The sequence below is a fragment of the Oratosquilla oratoria genome, chromosome 2 (genome assembly GCF_046742065.1).
Source record: "Oratosquilla oratoria isolate Oo_2021 chromosome 2, ASM4674206v1, whole genome shotgun sequence".
NCBI lineage: Eukaryota > Metazoa > Arthropoda > Malacostraca > Stomatopoda > Squillidae > Oratosquilla > Oratosquilla oratoria.
Genome location: NC_134778.1, coordinates 74,332,964 through 74,355,987, shown reverse-complemented (window position 1 = coordinate 74,355,987; position 23,024 = coordinate 74,332,964). Strand labels below are relative to the sequence as shown.

General features: G+C 41.3%; 1 protein-coding gene across 1 annotated transcript; it reads right to left on the bottom strand.

Annotated features, from left to right (window-relative positions):
• Positions 1 to 271: 271 nt before the first annotated feature.
• On the bottom strand, positions 272 to 21,398 carry LOC143040161 (uncharacterized). The gene is made up of 9 exons (XM_076210834.1): positions 20,931 to 21,398; positions 14,956 to 15,138; positions 14,574 to 14,698; positions 13,036 to 13,133; positions 11,883 to 12,152; positions 9,105 to 9,280; positions 7,789 to 7,898; positions 6,534 to 6,774; positions 272 to 2,062 (listed from the first exon to the last, which is right to left on the bottom strand). Exons 2-9 carry the CDS (start codon positions 15,130 to 15,132, stop codon positions 1,850 to 1,852), a joined length of 1,410 nt encoding a protein of 469 aa, XP_076066949.1. The 5' UTR covers positions 15,133 to 15,138; positions 20,931 to 21,398; the 3' UTR covers positions 272 to 1,849.
• Positions 21,399 to 23,024: the final 1,626 nt, after the last annotated feature.

Genomic DNA, 23,024 nt, shown 5'->3' with positions numbered 1-23,024 from the left:
TCAAAGTTTAAAGTATCTAATATCATAAGCATATGTAAAAGGGGATAGCTCCATAGCACGCAGTGGTTCTTGCTATTCAATTGTTGAGTAAAGAGGTACAAGCACACCTGAGGTATGAGCGAGTACTTCGACTCAAAAAAGTATCTTTACTTTTCTGTTCTAAACATTTTGTTAAGGACTTAGCTTGTACAAGTGGTCGCAGTGCTCGTATAGAGGTACGTTTCACGTACCTGTAACGATACTTTTTTTTTTTTTTTTTTTTTTTGTCTGGATACTTTTTTCCCCCACAGATCTCCCCGTCGCTCCCAGTGTCAAGATGGTGGGTGTATATACTCTCCCACGACCGAAGAGACTTCTAGGTTAAAGATGAATATGCAAAACCTAGTCACACCTCCTCTGGCAGTGGCTGGGACCGGGGGTGGACGAGATCTTAAACTAGACATCTGTACATGACGCTCATGGTGTCTTTCGAATGAGATCAGAGTCCTGGGAGAACCTTTAGCAGACTCTCCGTGTGGTCTTCTGGAGCATTTCCTCTCCCAGGCTTCTTATCGGCGGCGCTCAAGAGGCTTGGAATGGATATATTGGTTCTCTCAGAGGTGAGGAGACCAGGCAGTGGTGGTGAGATCGTTAATGAGGGCTACACCTACTAATGGTCGGTGCTGTATCGATGAAGCCCAGAACGCGAAAGTAGCTGTAGACATAGCTAGTCGACTGCAGTACACCTTTGTAGATATTTCTCTGGTCGATGAGAATATGATGGTGGTGAGATTGAAGCATATTTTGAGCTTCATCTGTATTGCTGTAGTATGTATTCTTCCGAGGCAAATAAACTTGAAGAATTGTTCTATGCCAGGCTTGACTATACAGTATAGTCGATCAGTGCTCGCCACGGGACTAAGTTATTTTTGGCGACTTCATTGCAGTTACTGGCGCCGACAGAGCTGGCTATGAAGTATGTATAGGATTCCATGACTAGAACCAGAACACACCAACTAATCCTGAATTTTATTGTTTTCAAGAAGGCATTTGGCTCAATATGTCGAGAGATCTGCGGATCCTTGGGATTTCTGCGAGGATTATTGACATGATGCCTGGCTTATACTCTTGGACAGAGAGTATTATGAAGTATGGAAGAGGCGTCTACGGCTTCTTCCTTGTTAGTTCAGGAGTGAAGCAAAGGTGCGTCGTTGCCCTAAAACTTCTTAACACTTGCTTAGACTGGGCGTTGGACAGTTTTCTATCAATGTTATCGTGGGGCATCCATTTGTAACTCAGAGGTCAGTGACCTTGTCTTTGCTGATGATACTCTCCTTGCGGAGTCGTTGGAAGTCTTGGTCGCATCACTCGAGTAAATGATCATGGAGGCGAGATCGCTTGGACTCCAGGTCTTCCGGATCAAGACCAAGAACCAGGCCTTTTGGAAGCTTACAGGATGACATAGGTCATTCTACCCTTGCATTTTATTTACAAGGGACGACTCTCGATGGAGGAGGCGACGGAGACGCCAAAAGAACTCATGACTAGGACAAGTCGACCGAACCTGCCAAGAGTTGTTTGGAATGAGAAGGGTATCTGCATGGGAGCTTGCTCGGAGAAACCGTGGGGGACTGGCGATGGCGCGTGAGTGAAGTGACATCGCTATCTTCCGGAGTATGCTCCCAGTTGATAATGATGATAATGATGACGATGATGATGGTGGTGGTGGTGGTGGTGATGGAGTATTCTCAAACAGGGTCAACCAGGAGAACCTCCCGCACATTCAGTCGCACGGGACACACGTCCACCCTGCGACGAATTACACCACAACAGCATTAACGGGAAACGCACGGGCAAACATAGATGATGTTTACAGTCTGACATCGTATATGGAAGAATGCCCCGCACTGTTCTTCCTGCTCCCTTTCGAAGAACTCTCGGCTTGAGTCCCTCTGTCGGGAGAGCAGCAGCTGACCGTGGAAGGAGCTGTGCCCTTGGGAGATCCTCTTTCCTCGGCGGCCGCCTCTTCGAGGGCCACGGCGTTGTCGTAGGCGAAGGACACCGGCGGAGAGTTCGAGGACTTCTGTAGGAGGTGAGAAAAGGGAGAACGTGTCACTATAAACGGTGAATGTACAGTCGCCTCCATGCATAGGTGTGAGTAAGTGTGACATTAGAGTGAAATGTATTGTTTATACACAGAAAATGGGGTCGGTAAGCCAAGTTGACACCATTCGCACCAGGTGCCAGGTGGATTTTCTGTCGCCAGGAGATTCCTATCATTTCCAAGGGATACCCTATTGTTTTTTTTTTTCAGCAGGCAGATGAAAAGAAAACCTGTCACCCAGGACGAAAGGGATTAAAAATTATACAAGAGAGGTAGCCAAAAAACAAAGGCATAAAATCCACTCCCATTCCATCCCCACACACTCCACCCCCACACACTCCACCCCCACACACTCCACCCCCTCCCTCCCTCTTTTCTTGGCTCCTCCTGGATGACGGGTCATCCTTTAGAAATTAGATAAAAATAATGCTACTGGGTGAGGGAGATGAGCAAGATGGGGCTTATGGGTTGGATCAAGAAAAAGGTCAATTTTGTTCATAAACAGGAAGTCGTACAGTCGTCTTCACTTCTAACGCGTTCATCAGGAGGAACCTTTTACGGTGGTGCCTTATTTCATCATTCCGTCATCATTCATCATTTCATCATTCCGTCATCATTCCGCCCGATGTAAAAAATCACAGCGTTGCCAATTTTCATCATTCCACCACTAGAAATACTTGATATGAACAATTAGTGTTGCCAGATTTAACTATTTTGTTGCTAACGGTACCCAGGATGAACAATTATAGCGTTGCCAAATTTCACCATTTCGCCACTGACAATACCCGATGTAAACAATAGCAACGTTGCCAAATTTCACCGCTACCAACACCAGACTTAGGAAGATGAACCTACGCCTCAGGGAACGACTCTTGAACGACGCCCACACCCCCACGCCCACGCGTGGGCGTGGAGGATTGTGTCTCCGGGCAGAGAGGCGGAGGGTGAGAAGGCTCGAGAGAAGGGCGTTAAGTGCCGCCTTGGGGGCTTTGGGGCACGCCCATCTACCGACAGGAAGATTTAAGGAATTGGGAACGCTTGGCATTGCTAACCGTTGGGGGCTGGTGGCTGCGTTCTCTCTCTCTCTCTCTCTCTCTCTCTCTATCTATCTATCTATTTATCTCTCTCCCTCTCCCTCGTCCCTTCCCCCCTTTTTCTCTGTCTCTCTCCCTCTCTCTCCCTCGCTCTCTTCTCTCTTCTCTCTCTCTCTCTATCTATCTATCTATCTATCTCTCTCTCTCTGCGCCTTTCTCCTTCTCCCCCTTTCTCTCTCTATCTCTCTCTCTCTTTTGTAATGGTGGTGGTGGATGGTGGTATTGGTGATTGGCGGTGGTAAAAAATGGTACTGGATATCTCTTTGTTTTATTCATCTGTTCATTTATCTATTTTTTTTTTATCCATTTCACTTTTATTTCTATTGTCCTTATTTTTTATTAACTGACTGAATTATTTTAACGCTGATTTCTTTTATTGTGTAATTCTAACCACTGTAGTACTCATCAGTGGAGCCAGCCATACGTATCTGTCCAATGACCCTCTTGGGTCAAAAGAGGTCACAGTTAATTCAGTGGTTCTTAACTTAGGGGCCATGGGAGTCCCCCAAGGGAGCCATGACAGGAATTTAGGGGGGGGGCATGGCCTACTATTACAAATTATACATTTCTGTGTAATGTGAGGAATCTGAATATATGTATATGATTGCTACACTTCCATGTAGCAATCATCGGGACCGTTTTGTCAAGTTGGCGAGGGTAGCAAGCAGCCTAATTCTCCATGAGACCAGACAGAAGCGAGATGACAACAGCATTGACTGGGGAGGAACGGGGTGAGCTGTGTGAATATATGAGTTGTCAGTGTCTCATTTGTGTACACTCTGAAGAAGTCCTAGTCGGACGAAACGTTCAAACTCACCACCCTTCCACTCGTATGTATATACTTTATTATTATTTATATTATTATATTATTTTATTTCTTTACCATTATTATAATTCTTTTCGCATCCAACCCTGTTACGGACTAAAAGGTCTCCTATCGCCATGCTTCGCATTTGTAATCCTTTGAATGTATATATATATGTGTGTGTGTGTGTGTGTATATATACATATGAATATATATACATGTGTATATATATATATATATATGATATATATATAAAGTATATATATATGTATGTATATATGTATGTATATATGTATACATATATGTATATATATATATATATAATATATATATAGACATATATATATATATATAATATATATATAAATCTAAGAAATTTTAGATAATTATAATTGTCAACTTTTTAATAAAGCAATATTTTTTTCTTCATCAACACCTTATTACTGTTATTATGATTTTTATTTATACATTTACTTTATTTTATTTGTTATTTTTATTTTTTCCGATTTGACGGGGTGGGATTTGGGGGCGAAAATGAAGGGGGAGCTAGACGAATATTGATGAATCACGAAAACGAAGTAAATGAGGTGGAAAAGGCTGTGAACCACTTTAGTTGACTACTTTCTAAGATGACGAGATCAGCCACAGCCCCCCAGCCCCCCAGCCCCAGCCACCACCATCAGGCGAATAAAGTCATCTGGCCTCGAAAGCAGACCAACATATTGGATGGCGTCTTGACTTGAGCAAGGCTCCCCCAATTCTCCAGAACCGAATTGCTTTCGTAAAGCGCCGTACTTAGCCCTAAACGAGGGTAGTTCGTGAGGCTAAACAGTCGGGTGTACCTGTGTGTGTGTGTGTGTGTGTGTGTGTGTGTGCGCGTCCTCACAGGAGAATCAATTTGTCTTTTGTCTGATTGAGGAGTTCGACTTGGGGCAGGGAGGGCCTTTGTATTGGTTTAAAAAAAAAATCAGTTTTTTTTTTCGGTGATTGGCCACCCATGACACGAGAAGGAGGGGCCATCTAGTTTATGGCTAATTAATCTGCCTTAACGAGGACAAGAGGAGACAGACGGAGAGAGAGAGAGAGATTTTCAGGGTGCCAGGTGAATATATATCTCCAACTGTGCATGCGCACACAGACACACATGCAAACACACGTACAGACACACACACGCACATACAGAATCGCGCGCGCGCACACACACACACACACACACACACACACACGGTGGCGCAGTTGGTAGAGCGCTGAACTACTAGCATGGTGGTGCCCGTAGTACTTGGTTCGAATCCTGCCCAGGGCCGAAATTATTTCGGTACCGCTGCGTTTCGGGTCGTTACTCTGACTCTCGTGGGCGGGGAGTTGGGTGTGTGTGTGTGTGTGTAAGGTCATAGCATTACCCATAGATCGGACCTACGAGCTCTGAGCTCTCTTCCAGGAGGGAAATAGCTGTCGATCACGAGTCCAACACGTGATCCAAAGACCAAGTGAATACACACACACACATGTATACCAATACAGTACTAGGAATTCTTGACAAACTGCCTCTTGCAGGACGTTTGTGACACCACCTCTCTCTCTCTCTCTTTCTCTCTCTCTCTCTCTCTCTCTCTCTCTCTCTCTCTCTCTCTCTCTCTCTCTCTCTCTCTCTCTATTTCCCTCTCTCTCTCTCTCTCTCTTTCTCTCTTTCTGAGGATTCCTGTGGGTGCGTCCTTATGACCGCACGTGGGGCGATGGAGGAAGTTGTGGTGGAGAACGAGGAGAGGAAGAGAAGACCTCTTTTTTTTTTTTTTTTTTTGCCACCGCCTACAAAGGGTTGCCATGGTCATGAATAGAATCACCTGGCGGCATCAAGAATAAAGGGAAAGTACCACCCGTTAGGGAAGAGGGGAGGGTGTTGATATCTCCCCCTCTACCCCCCAACACTAAAGATTCCGTGGCACATTGTATAGATGAGCCTTAGTGTTTAATCAAATCGTCTGCTCATCGATTTTTTTTTTTTTTTTTTTTTTTTTTTTTTAATATAGGGGAGGGAGAGGCTGTGTAACTCCCCCACACTATAGGTCGGGGGGAGGGGTGGGGGGATTCCTTGGAACTTGGATGGCTACATCGTATCTTGACATTGAAACCCTAGGACATCGTATATTTACAATATCGTGATTCTTCGACATCGTACCCCTACAACATCGTGTCTCTACGACATCGTACTTGCACGACATCGTACCTCTACGATATTGTATCTCCACAACATCGTGTCTGTACGATATCGTACCTTCACGACATCATATCTGTACGACATCGTATCTCCACGACATCGTATCTCTACGACAACGTATCTCTATGGCATAGTATCTCAAAAACAACCTATATCTACGGCATTGTATCTCTACGGCATATTATCTCAAAAACAACCTATGTCTACGACATCGTATCTCTACGACAACGTATCTCTGCGTCATAGTATCTCAAAAACAACCTATCTCTACGACATCACATCTCCACGACATCGTATCTCTACGACATCGCATCCCTACGACACCATATCTCTTACCTTCTTCGGCACGCCGCAGCAGGTGTTGACGGCGCAGAGCTTCCTCTCGCTGGAGGGGCAGTCAAGGATGCAGCTGTCTGCCGGTGGGACCTCCTTCAGAAGGGGCGATTCTTCGCCGCCGTTCTCCCAAGGGCGTTCGTCATCGAACTCGGGCTGGATGGTGGTGGAGTGGATGCCCTCCTGGTGGAACATCGTCTTGATCTCCTCCGCGATGGTCATGTAGGCACGGCGGCTGCGGAACCTGACACGAACGACGAAGGAGGATGAGGTTAATGGGTGGGTTGCTTGGCTGGCTGGCTGGCTCAGGGCAATGTTACCGTCCTCCTACTCTTCCTCCTCTTCCTTCTTCCTTGACTCCTCCTACTCTTCCTCCTTCTCTTCTTCTTCCTCCTCTTCTTCCCTCTACCTCTCCTCCTCCCCCTACTTCCCCTCTTCCTCCTCCTTCCTCTCTTCCTTCTCCTCTTCCACCTCCTTTTCCTCCTTCTCCTCCTCCTTCCTCTCTTCCTTATCCTACTTCTCTTCCTCTTTCTCTTCCTGCTCCTCCTCCCCTCTTCCTCATACAAATTTCGTCAAATTTATTCTAAATGTGTAGACTTTGCCTGATCCAACATATCTTATCCAATTCAGCCCTAACTTTGCGTAACATTGCAAAACCCAGGTTTGTCCAACCGAATCAGATGAAGCAACCAAGTAAAGGTGGCGTCACACTACGCATTTCTCGCTAGCATGCTACTTGCTTTTTGTTTTTTCGTTCGAGTGGAAACGACTTTGGTTACGATTTTTTTTTTTTTTTTCCCAAAAGTCAAATTATTGATAAGTCATATAATAAGAAGCTAAATGACGAACTGAGAGAAGTTAAACCTAGAATACGAATGTTAGACATATTATTGAGATGTTATTACGTAAATCTAGAATATTATAGCCAAATTCGTTTGTACTCAAACGAAATAGCGAAAGAAAGTAGCATACTAGCCTAGTGTGACGCCACCCCGTCACTTTTTTATCTATTTATTTATTTACTTATTCATTTATTCGTTTATTTTATTCTTTATTTATCTGTTTATTTGATTTATTGATCTAATTTATTAATTTATTTATTTTATTTATTCATTTATTTATTTATCTATTTAATTAGTTTTTTATTTGATTAATTTATTTATCTATTATTTATTTGATCTATTTATTATTTATTTCATTTATTTTATTTATTTATTCATTTATTTATTTATTTAATTTATTGTGACAGCTTCCTTACCTGATGTGCGCTGAAGCGATGATCCTGTCACCAGCCAGCTGCCACACGTGGAATTCGTGGACAGCTGCCACGCCCTCCACACGACGCAGCTGCTCCGCCAACCCGTCCACCTACGGAGGACGAGGTCACTTAAGGTCAAGGAGTGACGTCATGGGCTTTCAAGGAGGATATGTAGATTGACCTAAGGTCAAGGGGGAGCGTGAGGGAAGGTCGTCCTTACTCGAGGAGGAGGTAAAAGTTGACCTCGTGAGGTCGAGGGGGAGGTGTAGAACATAAGAATGGGGGAGATTGCAAGGACCATAAGGCCTATACTTTGCAGTTACATGTCCCCTACCACCTGTTATCCCCATCCATAAAGTTATATCAACTTGTATACCCGTTGTTTCAGCGCTAATTAAATGGTTACTAAGTCTATTCCATTCGTTAATCACCCTATTAGTAAACCAGTTCTTGCGTATTTCCTTCTTAAACCTAAAATTGTCCAATTTAAGTCCATTAGTACGAGTCTTGCCCTGTTGTCTTAATATGATGACCTTGTGTTCATCACCTCGATTAGATCACCATTGTTAATCTCGTGAGGTAATTAGGTCTATTTTATTCAATCAAAATCGCGTTTTTTGAACTTATGTCCAATAGTCTTATGATAAAGTCTTCCTCAGATATTTTTGTATATTTATTTTTATATGAACACGTTTCAGATTTGTTGAATCAGTTTTAAAGAAAATGAAAATCGATAGGATCACTTAAAGAAATGAAATAAATATAGATTTTAGAATATATACTTTATCGATTATTTAGAAAATGGAACTCGCGTTAGTGTGAGATTTGCTGCTTATGACGTCATTTAGTATACTCTGACGTCACAGAAATCTCGTAGGGGGTCCTTTAATTGAATAAAATCGCCTGGCGGCAGCCAGATTAATTAAGTACTAAAGCCGGAAAACCAAGTCCAAAGAAATTTATATATTTATTTATTTATCTAATTGTTTATTTATTTTTATCTGTATCTATTTATAAATTTATTTGATCTTTATTTGTTTATTTCCATTTTATTATTATTTTGTTATTATCATATTTATTTACTTTTTTTTTTTTTTTTTTTTTCTATTATTATTATTTCTTTGTGGGTGGGGGTGACCTTAGGGTAGCCAAAGAATGACCATACACCCTGACAGATTTTCTTAAACTGAATAAAATCACCTGACGGCAAACAGAACCCTACAGACCCACAAACCTCCCCTTGCAAGGATCCCACACGACTTAAACCCCGTAATGAAAAATAATCCTCATTTTTGAGGTTAACCTCGAAGGCTCACCTTGATGTGCGTAGGGACCGTCTGGAGGAGGACCAGGGCTGAGTCTCTGAGGAGGGGCCACGTGGTGAATGTGATCAGAAGGACGAGGCAGAGGGAGAGAACGGGGTCGATGTAAATAGAGTATTCCCAGTTCGTGAACATAACGATCAGGGCGCTTATGATCACGATGATCGATCCTGAAAACAGAATATCATTACCATCATCATCATCATCATCATTTTTATTATTATTATTGATATTGTTATTATTATCATATCATTATCGTTATTATTATCGTTATCATGCTGTGTCTTGTGACTGCTTCTGACCCAGGGCAGTGGTCAAGATGCAGAGATGACCCGTCATCCAGGAGGTGCCAAGATAAGAGGATGGAGGGGAGTGGAGTATGATAGGGATGGAATGGGTGGGAGTGGTTTTTATGCCTTTGTTTTTTGGCTATCTCAATTATAGGGGGGGAAAAGCCTTTGGTATATGTATGTATTATTAAAATTTTATATTTATTTTCTAATTTTGTCTTATAAGAACACAAGAATAAAGGAGACTGCAAGAGACCATAAGGCCTACACTAGGCAGCTCCGTATCCATCACCACCTGTCGTCCCCATCCATAAAGTTGTCTAATCGTTTTTTAAAACAACTGGTAGTTTCAGCGCTTACTACATGGTTTCTAAGTTTATTCCATTCATCGACCACCCTATTAGTAAACCAGTTCTTGCCTATTTCCTTCATAAATCTAAATTTGTCCAGTTTATACCCATTACTGCGAGTCCTGTTTATTAGATGTCAGGTACACTGACCCCTTCAGAAGTTCTCCTCTCGATTGCACCAACCCCGTCGATGACGTCACAATGAGCTTATCAGTGACGTCATAGATCACGTGCAGGGACGAACTTGTCTTATCGATGACGTCATAAAACACATGTACACGGTGCGTGAGATGGTTGCAGAACATGTGCAACAAGACACACACACACACACACACACACACACACACACACACACACACACACACACACGCACACACATACACACATAAATGCGCACGAACAACTGTGATATCACAAAATTAAAAGAAACATATAAAAAAGATTTTGAAAAGTTGAAAGATGATTGAAGGAAGACATAAATTGAAGGGCGTTTTGTAAAAAGAATTAAGAAAAATCAGAGATCAAACAAGGACAGTTTGGTTAATGGTAGGAGGAGGAAAAATTCCAAATAAGAAAAAAAGTTGAAATTAAAAATTAGAGGAAGAGGAATGTTTGTTTATGGAAAGGGTAGCAGACAAACATAATTGTATTATCGTGGTAGGATGAAAAGGGGAACTTGAGCCGACAAGAAAAGAACGAAGAAAAAAGAAAGTAAACGATTTAAATTAAAAATGTAAAATGAACATAAGTTGTTCTGCAGATTAATGAATGTTAAGATGAAACACAGAGAAACAATATCAAAGTTGAAAGTTCAAGAGATATTATATGGAGATGCAAGAAAGCAAGATGAGATAATAAGAAAAAGTTCCAATCACTATTTACCAAGAAAGAAGGTTTTCAGATAGAAAAAATTAATTAAAAACGTCTTGAGCAACATAAAAATGGAAGTCTGTGAGGTGATTAAACTTGTCTGGAATCTGGAACTGAGAAAGGCCTTGGGAAGTTGGAGCCTGAAGGAATGTATATAACTTTTAGTAGATAAGATACAACATCAGATTGTACTTTGGAAGAGGGAAAGGTGTCACTGGACTGAAACTTTGGCAATGTGGTACCAATATTCAAAGCAAGGCAGAAGGATGATCTGTTAAACTATAGAAAAATATAAGTGGATGAAATGCAACAGCTGATTGCATACTCTTTGAATATGGAAATGTGCCACCGGACTTGAACTTTGGCAATGTGGTACCAATATTCAAAGCAAGGCAGAGGGATGATATGTTGAACCATAGAAAAATATAAGTGGATGAAATGCAACAGCTGATTGCATACTCTTTGAAGATGTAAAGGTGCCAACGGACTGGAACTTTGGCAATGTGGTACCAATAGCCAATGTCCTTGACTTGCACATTGGTCAAAATGCGTGATACAATTTTAAAATAAAGATGAATTACTTAAAGGAGAAAGTGATCATGGTTAACCGATTTGGATTCAGAAAATGATTGTCATGTGCAGCCAGCCTGCTAGGTTTTTGTTTGAGTGTGGTTGATGTTCTCTATGAGAGAGGCGGCTGGGTAGATTGTCTATATCTGGATTTGGAAAAGGCTTTCGACATACTAAGGATTAGTATGAAAGTTGGAAGACGTAGGACACCTTAGAGGGAGTATATTAGAATGGATATATATTTTTTCTAAATAACAGATGGAACTGAACAGATATTAATTTTGGAGATGTCGGATTGAAGAGAGATGACTCATGAAACTGATAAGACACGAGGAGAAGATTAGAAATTGAGATGTCCTACATTGGAAGAGCGAGGAAAGGTGATATGATAATACTATAATATTTGAATTAGAAAAAAAAAAGGAAAAATAGACAAACAGTATCTGCTTGGATAGCATGAAAGAATAAGACAGATTGCTTGTAAAGTTTTAAGAAGTACATTTTCCCACACAGGCGCCTTTATTTGTGAAATAAGATAGATGATCCAGGCCAACAACGGCAATAAATTCAAGGCTACGTGTGATAAAAGGAGGTATGAGAAACTTAACCCGATAAGTCAAGCTCGAGCCCTGTGTCCTTGTGCCCTACGTCTCGATAAGATACACAAAGGAAAAAAGAAAAGTGTTCCTTACCAATGGCATCGGAGAGGACGTGGAGGAAGACGCCCCTCATGTTCATCTGGGAAGAGGACATCACCTTCGACTCCCCAGAAGCTTCTACATTTCCTTCACCGATCTCACAGTCCCTCGGGGGCGGAGTCTCAAGTGCCGAAGAAGTCTTGAGGGCTTTAGGGTCCTGGTGTTGGCTTTGGAGGAACTGTTCTTTGTTCTTATGGGCGTGTCCGTGACCGCCGTGGCTATGTCCGTGACCGCCGTGGCTGTGACCATGTCCATGTCCGTGTTCTGCAAGAAAGGTAGGGTTAGTGGCAGGTGGATGCTCTGAATCCCCTTCCGAGTATAGGAAGGATCCATGTAATTCATATCGACTGGGAGTCCATTTGGATTGAATATAATTGTATCGCATTAACCAAAACAAACTCTTCAATCTTGAGGGGATGTCTCCAGAAATGAATATAATCGCCTGTCGACAGAGAGAATGAAAGGAAGATGATCACTAGGTACGTGAGGGGTGAGAAGAACCAAAAGGGTGTGTGCTCTTATACTATGGTAAATTGATTCACCCCTGAGTCACGATGGACCAGATTCTCTCTCTCTCTCTCTCTCTCTCTCTCTCTCTCTCTCTCACATATGTTCTCTTCAGGAAAACCGTTAGGCTATGCAACAGTAAGAGAGAGAGAGAGGAGTAAGCATGTCGGTGCAACTTCTGCTTGTTGTGGCTGTGCACACACTCGTGTTGGTGCATATATGTGTGTATATGCCAACACTGTAAAATAAATTGAATAGAGAGAGAGCGAGAGAGAATAAGAGGAAATGAGAGAGAGAGAGAGCAGATTAGGTCTTACTAACGCAGCCTAGTAAATCTGTCAGCACTTGTGGTTCCTCGTTCAAAATCAAGAGAACACTGTAACCTTATGCTTTGCTATCCTCTCCCTATCGAAGCCCTCCATCCTCATAGTTAGTCCAATGTGGCTGGATATACATACAGTACATACATTTCAATTTCTGCATGTTGGCCTCCTCGAGTATCTCGATGTTTATGGCTTAGAATTAAAGTGAATTGTGACTGATAGAAATATATATCTGTTCACTGGGACCCATTCAGTGTTGAACAAAAAATACATGTGTGTATCTATATATGCATTATAAATGCACTTTTTTAACTTACTGGCAAAGAGGATGAGCCCGATAATGTTAATAAGGAGGCCGAGAGAGCCCACGATGAGGATGAGGACCGGGTTTCTCAGCCCTGTCGGGTCGTACAGCCTGTAAGAAGGAATGTTGCCAGATTAGTGATCACGCATTTACTCCGTCGACGAGATAACATATTTACATTTTACTTTGTGCAACGGTTTCGTTTACTTATTTGTTTATTAGTTGTATTTATGGATTTATTAATTATTTTTATTTTATTTTCTATGTATTATTTTATTTACTTTATTTTATCTATTCATCTATTTGGGTGAAATGTTCAGAATGGTTTTACTGAGTTGTTTTTGTTGCTGCCGCCAGGCGATTTTATTCATAGACCTCCCCCCTTTTTCAGACTAAGGTAAACCGTAGTTAAAGGATTCTTTGGAACTCCCACCAGGAGGCGCTTAGCTACGACTAAAGCCGTCACCTTTACCTATTGTGCTACAACTGCCAAAGTACACATCCACGACGTTCGTCTAGGCTCTCAGCTTATTTTTCTAACTGCTAACATCCACGCGAATTGGCTATCCTAGTACATAGGGACAAGGTGACGGCATTGGATGCAGTTCAGCGTCTCCTGGCGTGTGCCGGTACTGATAACGTATCTTACGCAGAAATGGTCGGGTACTGTGTCGAACTCACGAGCAGGTAGTCGTGAGTTCGATTTCCGGGACCCGCTGCGGGATATGTCGCGTTGGTTCCCGACAGCTCTGACCGGGCGAGGAGGCGACCCAACATCGGCAAAAAAAAAAAAAAAAAAAAAAAAAAAAAAAAAAAAAAAAAAAAAAAAAAAAAATCCCGCAACTGACAAGGTTTTGATTTAAAAGGGGTTTCTCACTTCCCACTCACTCTGTGTTGAAGGAACTTGTTACTTTACTGCGTGAAGACAGTTGGTTAACCGCAGTCCCCCTACCCGCCCCCCTGCTCGTACAAGGCAGTGGGAGGGTTAATTGGGAGATAAAGGATTACGGTGACCCCGGGTTATAGATAAAGGGATAATGATAAGAGAAAACGCACATAAGACCAAGTTGGATTCGTCGAGGCACAGATACGGTGATTCCATGAACTTAGCTTATCCTGCGTATTTGGATTAGGTAAATGCTTACATAAACACGCACGCACATGTCATCATCGTTATTATCATCATCATCATAATCGTCATCAACATCATCATTATGGTCATCATCACCAATCGTCATCATGGTCATCATCACCATTATCATCACAGTTATCATTATCGTCATCATGGTCATCACCACAATCATCATTATCATCGTCATCATTATCATCACCATCATCATCATCAATCGTCATTATCACCATCATCATCATCATCATCATCATCGCCATCGCTATCATCATCGTCATTATCATCATCATCATCATCACCATCACCACCACCACTCATCACCATCGCTATCATCATCGTCATTATCATCATCATCATCATCACCATCATCATCACCATCGTCATTATCATTATCACCATGGCCATAGGTGGCCCTCCCTCACCTGTTGAGGGCCTCAACGAAGATGGAGAAGCAGAGGGCCAGCAGGAAGACGCTGTTGACGAGCGCCCCGAGGACTTCGGCCCGAGCCCAGCCAAAAGTGTTCTTGCTCCACTCCTTCGGCGACATCTTCGGGAGGAGAAGGAAGAGTGTCAGAGGGTGGGGAGGAGGGAGGAGGAGGAATGGGTGCTGTAAACGACCACGAACATCGTGTTTGTGTGTGTGTGTGTGTGTGTGTGTGTGTGTGTACTTCATACTCTCCCTCTGTTTCTCGTCCCTTTCTTCTTAGAAGACCTCTTTATTCTTTATCTCCTATCTTCCCGCCCCGTAGAGAAGAGAGACAGAAAAAGAGAGACAGAGAGAGAGATAAAGGTTTGAAGGCCCACCTTGATGCTGACGAAGGCGATGACGAGGGCGAGGACGTCGCTGAGCATGTGGAAGCTGTCGGCGATGAGGGCCATCGAGTTGGTGGCGTAGCCGACCACTAACTCCGTCACGAAGAAGGCGGAGGTGAGCGAAAGCATGGACAGCATCCGGCAAGTCTTCCCACTGTAGCGCCCCATCCTGGACTGAGGCACGAGGGAGGGAGACAAGAAAATTAAATAACTGGACAAAAATATAGATTTTTTTTTTTTCTATTTTTTGTCTATCTGTTAATTTATTTTTATTTGTTTGTGTTTTTTAGTGTCGTGATACCGACGGTGTTAGAGTTGTGGTACTTCAACTTTGGGGTCGTATGAAGAATTGTCATTCCAGAACGCTCACGTGAAGAATCGGCATCGTCACCACGTGAGATCCCACCTGAAGAATTGTCACCCCAGTACGCCGAATATCAACAGTGGAATAAAGTTTGGTAAGGTTAGGTTGAATGAGGGTTATGCTTATTGTCATCAAATTCTACAGACGAAGAATCGTAAACCCAGGACGGCCCACATGAAGAATTGTCACCCTGTCGAAATCTGTGTGTGTGTGTGTGTGTGTGTGTGTGTGTGTGTGTGTGTGTGTGTGTGCGGACGCGTGTGTATTACATATATCATATCTGATAAACATTTTGAACGATACGTTCAGAAGTGCGAAAATGCTTCATCCAACATCCCATATTAGATCGAACCATAAAAGTCCTTGTTTTTAATCAAATCTTCGGTTTGACGCCAGGCGATTTTATTCAGCTGATTGAAAGATTCTATCGCCAGAATAGATGCGGACTCGTTAGGCGGCGCTCTATTTCGTCATTTCTAACCATCGCTTCTATCCTTGGCGACAAGAAGGGAAGAGATGGTCCAGATTTAAGGACGTTAATATAAAAGAGGGATAGTCAGAGTTAGACATGATCAGTATTCTTCTTTGAATGAAATTCAGTCCCCGACCTTGAAAGAATACTACGCAGCTCTGGTCCGTAGAGGTGTCACTAAAGATCCGTAACACTTTGATTGCATACAACGTATGTAGGTGCTATTGGTGGGCACCTGCTCGTGAGAAAGTGTCACTCTTAAACAACTACAACTGCCCCTCGAGCAGTGATACCAACTGCTCATTAATTCGTTCGGACGTAGTTGGGGGGGGGGGATGGGAGGGGGGGTCGTGGGAGTGGAGTCCTCAGATTACAAAGAAAGAGTATGCCAACAAGGGACCTTTTGGTCCATAACTAGGTCGGATACGAAAAAAGGATAAACGAATTAACAAATGAATAAATAATAATAATAATAAACAAACAAAAAAAATAACATTTATAGTAAATAATAAATAAAGAACAAAAATAAACAAATAAATAATAACTAAACAGATAAAATGAAATAGGCAGGCATTACAGCACATTTCTTAGATGCTCATCCAAATGAATCTTGAAACTTCGATCTGACGACATAATGTGACCCAACCAGTGTTGACTTCGTGAGACCAAAACAAAAGAAGATCGATCGTTCGTGTTTTGTCTGACGAAAGCTCCCGTCATGACAAGTCTTGGTACACAGGCAACAGTGAAGCCGTGGGGTTGATCCACACTTGACAAAGATATGTTGATTTTAAATAGATGATAACAATAACGTCATTGGAGACCGCGAGAGAGGCCCGCATCGAGTACGTTCCTCTCTCGAGATGTGAGGAAGAGGCCGGCTGTCAGGTCGTGTTGCTGACATAAGGAGTTTGGTGACCACAAGCACATACGCGCGCACACACACATACACGCACATACACATACATATATACAGACACGCACACACATACACACACGCACATACACATGCACACATACGCGCACACACACACGCGCACACATACATACACGCACATACACATGCACACATACACGCACACAAATAGACACACGCACATACACATGCACACATACGAGCGCGCGCGCACACACACACACACACACGCGCGCGCGCACATACACATACACACACACACAGATACACATACACACGCGCACACACATATACACATACACGCACACACACATACACACACACACGCATACACAAAGATACACATAAGTACACACACACGCACACACACACACATACAGACACACACACACACACACACATACAGACACACACACACGCATACACACAGACGCACAAACATACACACACACATGCACACACACACAAACACACACACACACACACACACACACACACACACACACACACACACACACACACACACACACACACATGAACTCCTTTCCCAAGGGAGAGACAGTGATGCTTTTTAAGCCCTGTTTGGAGACCGACTTCGGGACAGCTGAATTAGCAATCCTAGACGCTACCACTACACGGTCTGTGTGCGTGCACAGTGATTCTGTTGAAGTTAATTCCCATAATGCAACGTGAGTTAGATTCAGATGTCTACGTTTACCATCAAAACCTGTTTTTTTTTCTTATCTATCTTATCAATAATCGATATCCTTTATCTGTGATGTTTTTTTTTTTCAATCAAGTATTTGCTCCTCTCGGCAAAGAGGACATGCAGACCATTCCTGGAATTAATTAGTAATTCCTTAATTAATGATAGATAAATGATAGATTAATAATAAATGGCAGTACATGCTTTGTTTGTTTGTCACTTCCATCAAAGCTCCAAGTATCCTACTATAGCGACTCTTGTTTTTTGTTTTGTTTTTTTCTTTACACTTCTTATTTCAATGTTTATATTCGTCGTTGAAATTTGTACGATTTAAATTAATTTATGGTCACATTTCTCAGTGAGATTCCTTTTTATCTATCTATTTATTAATTAATTCATCTATGTATGTATTTTTGTTTGTTCGTTTTTAAGTGTTAAAATGAATAGGAGCGAATACAATGGCGCCTTCGACTTCCGGTCGCTGTGCTGTGGCTGCCATCTATCGGATGTTTTTGACACTACTCGCTTACATGTCACCAGGAAACGCTCTACTCTGCAGTGTTGCCACTATGCCAGGTCCCACAAATGAGTGAAATTTTTACCACAAAATTCCCCAAAAGGAAATCTGGATTTCCACCTTTTTTCCCACAAAAAGGAATTATTATACACATAAATAAGTTCATTTGCAACATATGATTTGTTCACAAAATACATCCCGTGTGAGCAAATTTCTCAGACACAAATTGTGGAAAATTCCCATAAAATGGCATAGGTGCTCATCTGGCATGTTCAGTCCATCACATCCTACGTCAGACGATTTTTCATTGATCGTTTAATGCGAGGAGACTCCGTGTGTAAATAATGTACATTTATCCCCCTCATATCCGAAAACCAATTAACCGGACTTCGCCATTATCCGAACGTGATATATCTGTGAATTGTATATATTTATTGTTATTCGTTTATTCTTTTTATTATTTTCTCTTTATTCCTTGTTCACTTCAGAATTGGAAATTTACCAATGAATTGGCGGACTGTGAACTGAAGGCGGTGGGGGAGTGGATGGGGTTATCGTATGCAAATACGCCCAAATCCGAACAGAGTGTTCGGATTTGGGAGGGATTGGTGTTTGATCGATAGAAGCTCCGTTCAGGCCATAAGCGGGCACTACAATATCAATATTATTGCGCAAAATTCCGTATTGCGCAATATTATTGACGGTGTAGGGATGGCACATAAGAAAAACGCGTGTTTGACCTGTATATTTGATGTCTTCAATACCACCCCTACACAGTCAATAATATTGTACAATACGGAATATTGCGCAATAATATTGATCGTGTAAGGCACACTTTAAGGGGTTTCTTAACACTACAATGAGCTGATGGGTGATACCACCATTTTAAAGATTCCGATACGAGTCCCGATACTGCTTTCTAAACTTCCGATTCCGATACGAGTTCCGATACTGCTTTCTAAACTTCCGATTCCGATACGAGTTCCGATACTGCTTTCTAAACTTCCGATTCCGATACGAGTTCCGATACTGCTTTCTAAACTTCCGATTCCGATACGAGTTCCGATACTACTCCAAACTTCTGATTCCGATACGAGTCCCGATACTGCTTTCCAAACTTCCGATTCCGATACGAGTTCCGATACTGCTCTCTAAACTTCTGATTCCGATACTGCTTTCCAAACTTCCGATTCCGATACGAGTTCCGATACTGCTCTCCAAACTTCCGATGAAAAATGAATACATTTCATTTGCTCATAAATTATTTGTTTCCCAAACCAACTGTAGGGCCTGAAAATAAACATAAATATCATTGCTCTATCGGAATCGGAAGTTTAGAGCAATATCGGAACTCGTATCGGAATCGGAAGTTTGGACCAGTATCGGGACTCGTATCGGAATCGTTGAAATGGTATCGCCCCAATCACTCGTCTTGACCAGTTAAGTCGCCAGACGATTACATTCGTGATAGAAAACGGGAACGATAGAAAATGGCGAATCAAAGTCGCTCAGATTTAGCCAGAATAAAGTTGCAGAGGCAAGATGGCGCGACCAACCTCAGGAAAAGGGGGATTTATCGATCTGGTTCAAGAGGAGAAGAAGAAAGAATCGAACCCGAGATTCGCTGGATAAGATTAGACTGACAAATGGATAAAGCATTTCTCTCGCTCTCTCTCTCACTCTCCTCTCTCTCCTCTCTCTTTTCTCTCTCCTCTCCCCTCTCTTTTCTCTCTCCTCTCCTCTCTCTTCTTCTCTCCCCCTCTCTCTTTTTTCTCTCTCCCTTTCTCTCTTTTCTCTCCCTCCTCTCTTTTCTCTCTCTTCTCTCTCTCTACCCCCCTCTCTCTCTATCTCTCTTTTTTCTCTTTCCTTTATCTTTGTCAGTGGTGTCCTAGAAATAGCATTGACCACTCCAACTCTGAAGCACATATTCATTTGTTTATATATATATATATATATATATATATATATATATATATATATATATATATATATATATATATATATATATATCATTTCTGTATGTATTCCTTCATCTATTTATTCATGATCACGAAACTGAGTGTCTTAGTAAACTGACCCGCTCAGAGCGCCTAGTGCGTTGTTACCGGACACGTAAAAAATAATAAAAAATAATAGAATAATGATAATAATAATTACAATGATAATGATAATCCAGGAGTTACTCGCTCGCTAGTTAAATAGAACTGCCTGGATTTCACCAGAACGAAATATTTGAGGCTCGGCAGAGACTTCTATTTGTATGATGCCGTGGGTTTTACCTATTATTTTTATTCATTCGTTCATTTGTTTGTTTGTTTATGTATGATTTTTTAATAGTTTGTGTATAAATCCTGCAGCCTCTTATTTTGGCGTCATAATTTAACCTTACATGATTTTGAAAAATGTTTGGAGTGACGAAATAATAATAAAAAAAAATCACATATTTTCCTTTCTTCTTTGATTTTAGTGGTCAGTGGACTCATTGTATCATTATTTTTGTGTAATGAGCAAAGTAATTAATCATGAATTATTTGTCATTAATCAAATACGTAAATATATATATATATAATATTGTATATATATATATATATTCTTTCCCGGTAGTTATAGGGCACTGTGGTAGTCGTAACTACATATGAAAAAGGTTGTTGAACTACCTCACCCTGGTGACAAGGGTCAAGGACTACCAATGCCTTGGTACAGAGTTAAAAGAACTTTTACACAAAAGTTCCTGTCAGTAGACATAAAAAAAAAAAATCAACTCTTGGGCATTGCTTGATTAATAATCTGACTGAATCAATCTACATCTTGATTAATTAATTATTATTTACAGTAAAAATCCTTTTAAAAATCGTTTTGTTTCCGCCATGTTTTTGAAAAATATCTGGTGTGCATCACTTAATATATTATATATATACATTATATATATATATATATATATGTATATATATATATATATTCCAATTTAAAGTCGCTTGTTTCTCTACTCACTTATCTATCCTGTTGTAGCTTGTTCACTGGATGTTCTTGTTGTCTGACCTGGCGGCTGACTGAGCTATCGCCTGTTGTGCGTCAGACAATGTGGTTGCCGCCTGGCCGTGATAACGCTTAATATACACAGGAGGTGGGGTAAGAGTAGGGGGTAGGGATAACATGACAATATAGCCTCTGACGTAATGTTTACACCCGCGTCAAAGCTTATCTTTCTTATTTTCTTCGAGAATTATTAGGATGATTTATTCTTTACGTTGTATTTCTTTTCTTTTTTTAGATGATTGAAAATTGAAATGGTTTTATTGTGACCTTATATTGTTCTGTTTGCACACTGGACGTAGCGTCCCACCCCCCCCCCGCCAACTAGTCACACGACGCGTCGATATGACGTAGGTGTGCGTGTTCGTATGTACGTTCACTCGGTCGGGTTGTGTGCAAAGATCAAAACGACTGAAGCCTCTACCTGTACAGTCACGTTCATTATTTCATTGCTGGGGCCATTAATATACCCCCTGTGCTATCTAATCAATGCCAGCCAGAGACAAGATAACATTGTCATTTGTTATCTTTCAAATGATGGTCAAGCTATCTGCGCACATCGCCGTTTTCTTTTCCATTGCCGCGCGCGACATGACGTCACCATAAAGGGTTGGAACCTGCATACCATAAGATTCGCTAGTTACCATTCTAAGGCAACGATTCTCAAACCTTCTGTTATTCACCCCTCGTATAAAAAAAAATAGAAAAATAAAAGTCAACATAGAGGAAGAAATCCTTTAATACCACATCTTACAAATTAAACAATTTATTATAAATTTTCGAGTGTGATATTTTTGCTCCCGTGTATTTTCAACCGCAAGATGGGAAATTCACCCCTGGTTTAAAATCACTCATTTAGAATATATTTCAGCGACGTCATCAATTTCGAGAAACTAATGACTTCAGTGAAAAAATGTGTAACTTCTCTAAGGAGTCTCCAGGCGACCATAGGGTACTCGGGTGTAGAATATAAGGTCGTTCATGAACACAATCCTTGGCAGTTAGACAAGATGATTGATAAGACACCTCAGTCTTGGCCTCATTGTAGGACTTCTGCCGGTGTAGTTAGGGTTGATTTCTTCCTCTTCCTCCTCCTCCTCCTCTCTTCCCTTCTCCTCCGCCTGAACCCATCCTCCTTTGTTTCAAGACTGAAAAGCGAGCTTGCATCCGGTGCCTTTGTCATCATCAATGTCATTGTCATCTTCGAAGTTATCCTCCTCCTCATCATCATCATCATAATCGTCATCATCATTAGTTGTCTTCGTCATCATCGTCATCTTCATCATCATCATCATCATCATCATCATCATCATCATCACCATCGTCGTCATCATCATCACCATCATCATTAGTTATCTTCGTCATCATCATCGTCATCTTCTTCATCATCATCATTAGTTATCTTCGTCATTATCGTCACCGCCATCTTCGTCATCATCTTCATCATCATCACCATCATCACCATTACCACCGTCGTCGTCGTCCTCAAATCATCAAATCTTATCCTGTGTGATTCAAGGCGACATGACGTCATATTTTTGTGGAAAGAAAAACGGAAAATATATAGTTTTGGCTACATTTTGAAGTATTTCTTTTTCAGATCTAGTGTGTTAAGTTATTTATACCTAAATGAATAAATCAACAAAACGAATAAGCAAACAAATAAATAATTCGAAATGTAGATAATTCTCGTTGTTGGAAACTTTTAAAGTCTAGACGTCTCAAAATTCACAACAAAAACGCTTCCAACATCAGAAATATTTTCTCTGTATTCCCAATTCTTCCGAATATTAGAAAGTTCCAAATTCTAGAAATTCAAAACAGATACAACGATCTGTATATATTTCGAATGAAACAAACGAAAATTGCGTAAATTACTAATGGCGACATCCACAATTGAATATGTGAAAATGTATCTTTTTAGTATGATGACGATAGATCAAGCGTCTACCTGGGAGCTTGCCAGAGAGGTGAGGGAGGGAACTCAGCGCCTTCAGTCGTAAAATCAGTATGATATATATTATCATCAATGAATTAATTATTAACGTTCAA

Bases quoted from the DNA above. Each gene is read 5' to 3' on its own strand.
- LOC143040161 (XM_076210834.1), bottom strand. From the start codon at position 15,132: ATGGGGCGCTACAGTGGGAAGACTTGCCGGATGCTGTCCATGCTTTCG. The intron at 14,699-14,955 runs GTGGGCCTTCAA...CTCCTCCCGAAG, and splicing joins TCGCCTTCGTCAGCATCAAG to ATGTCGCCGAAGGAGTGGAG. The intron at 9,281-11,882 runs GTAAGGAACACT...TTCTGTTTTCAG, and splicing joins CGTCCTCTCCGATGCCATTG to GATCGATCATCGTGATCATA.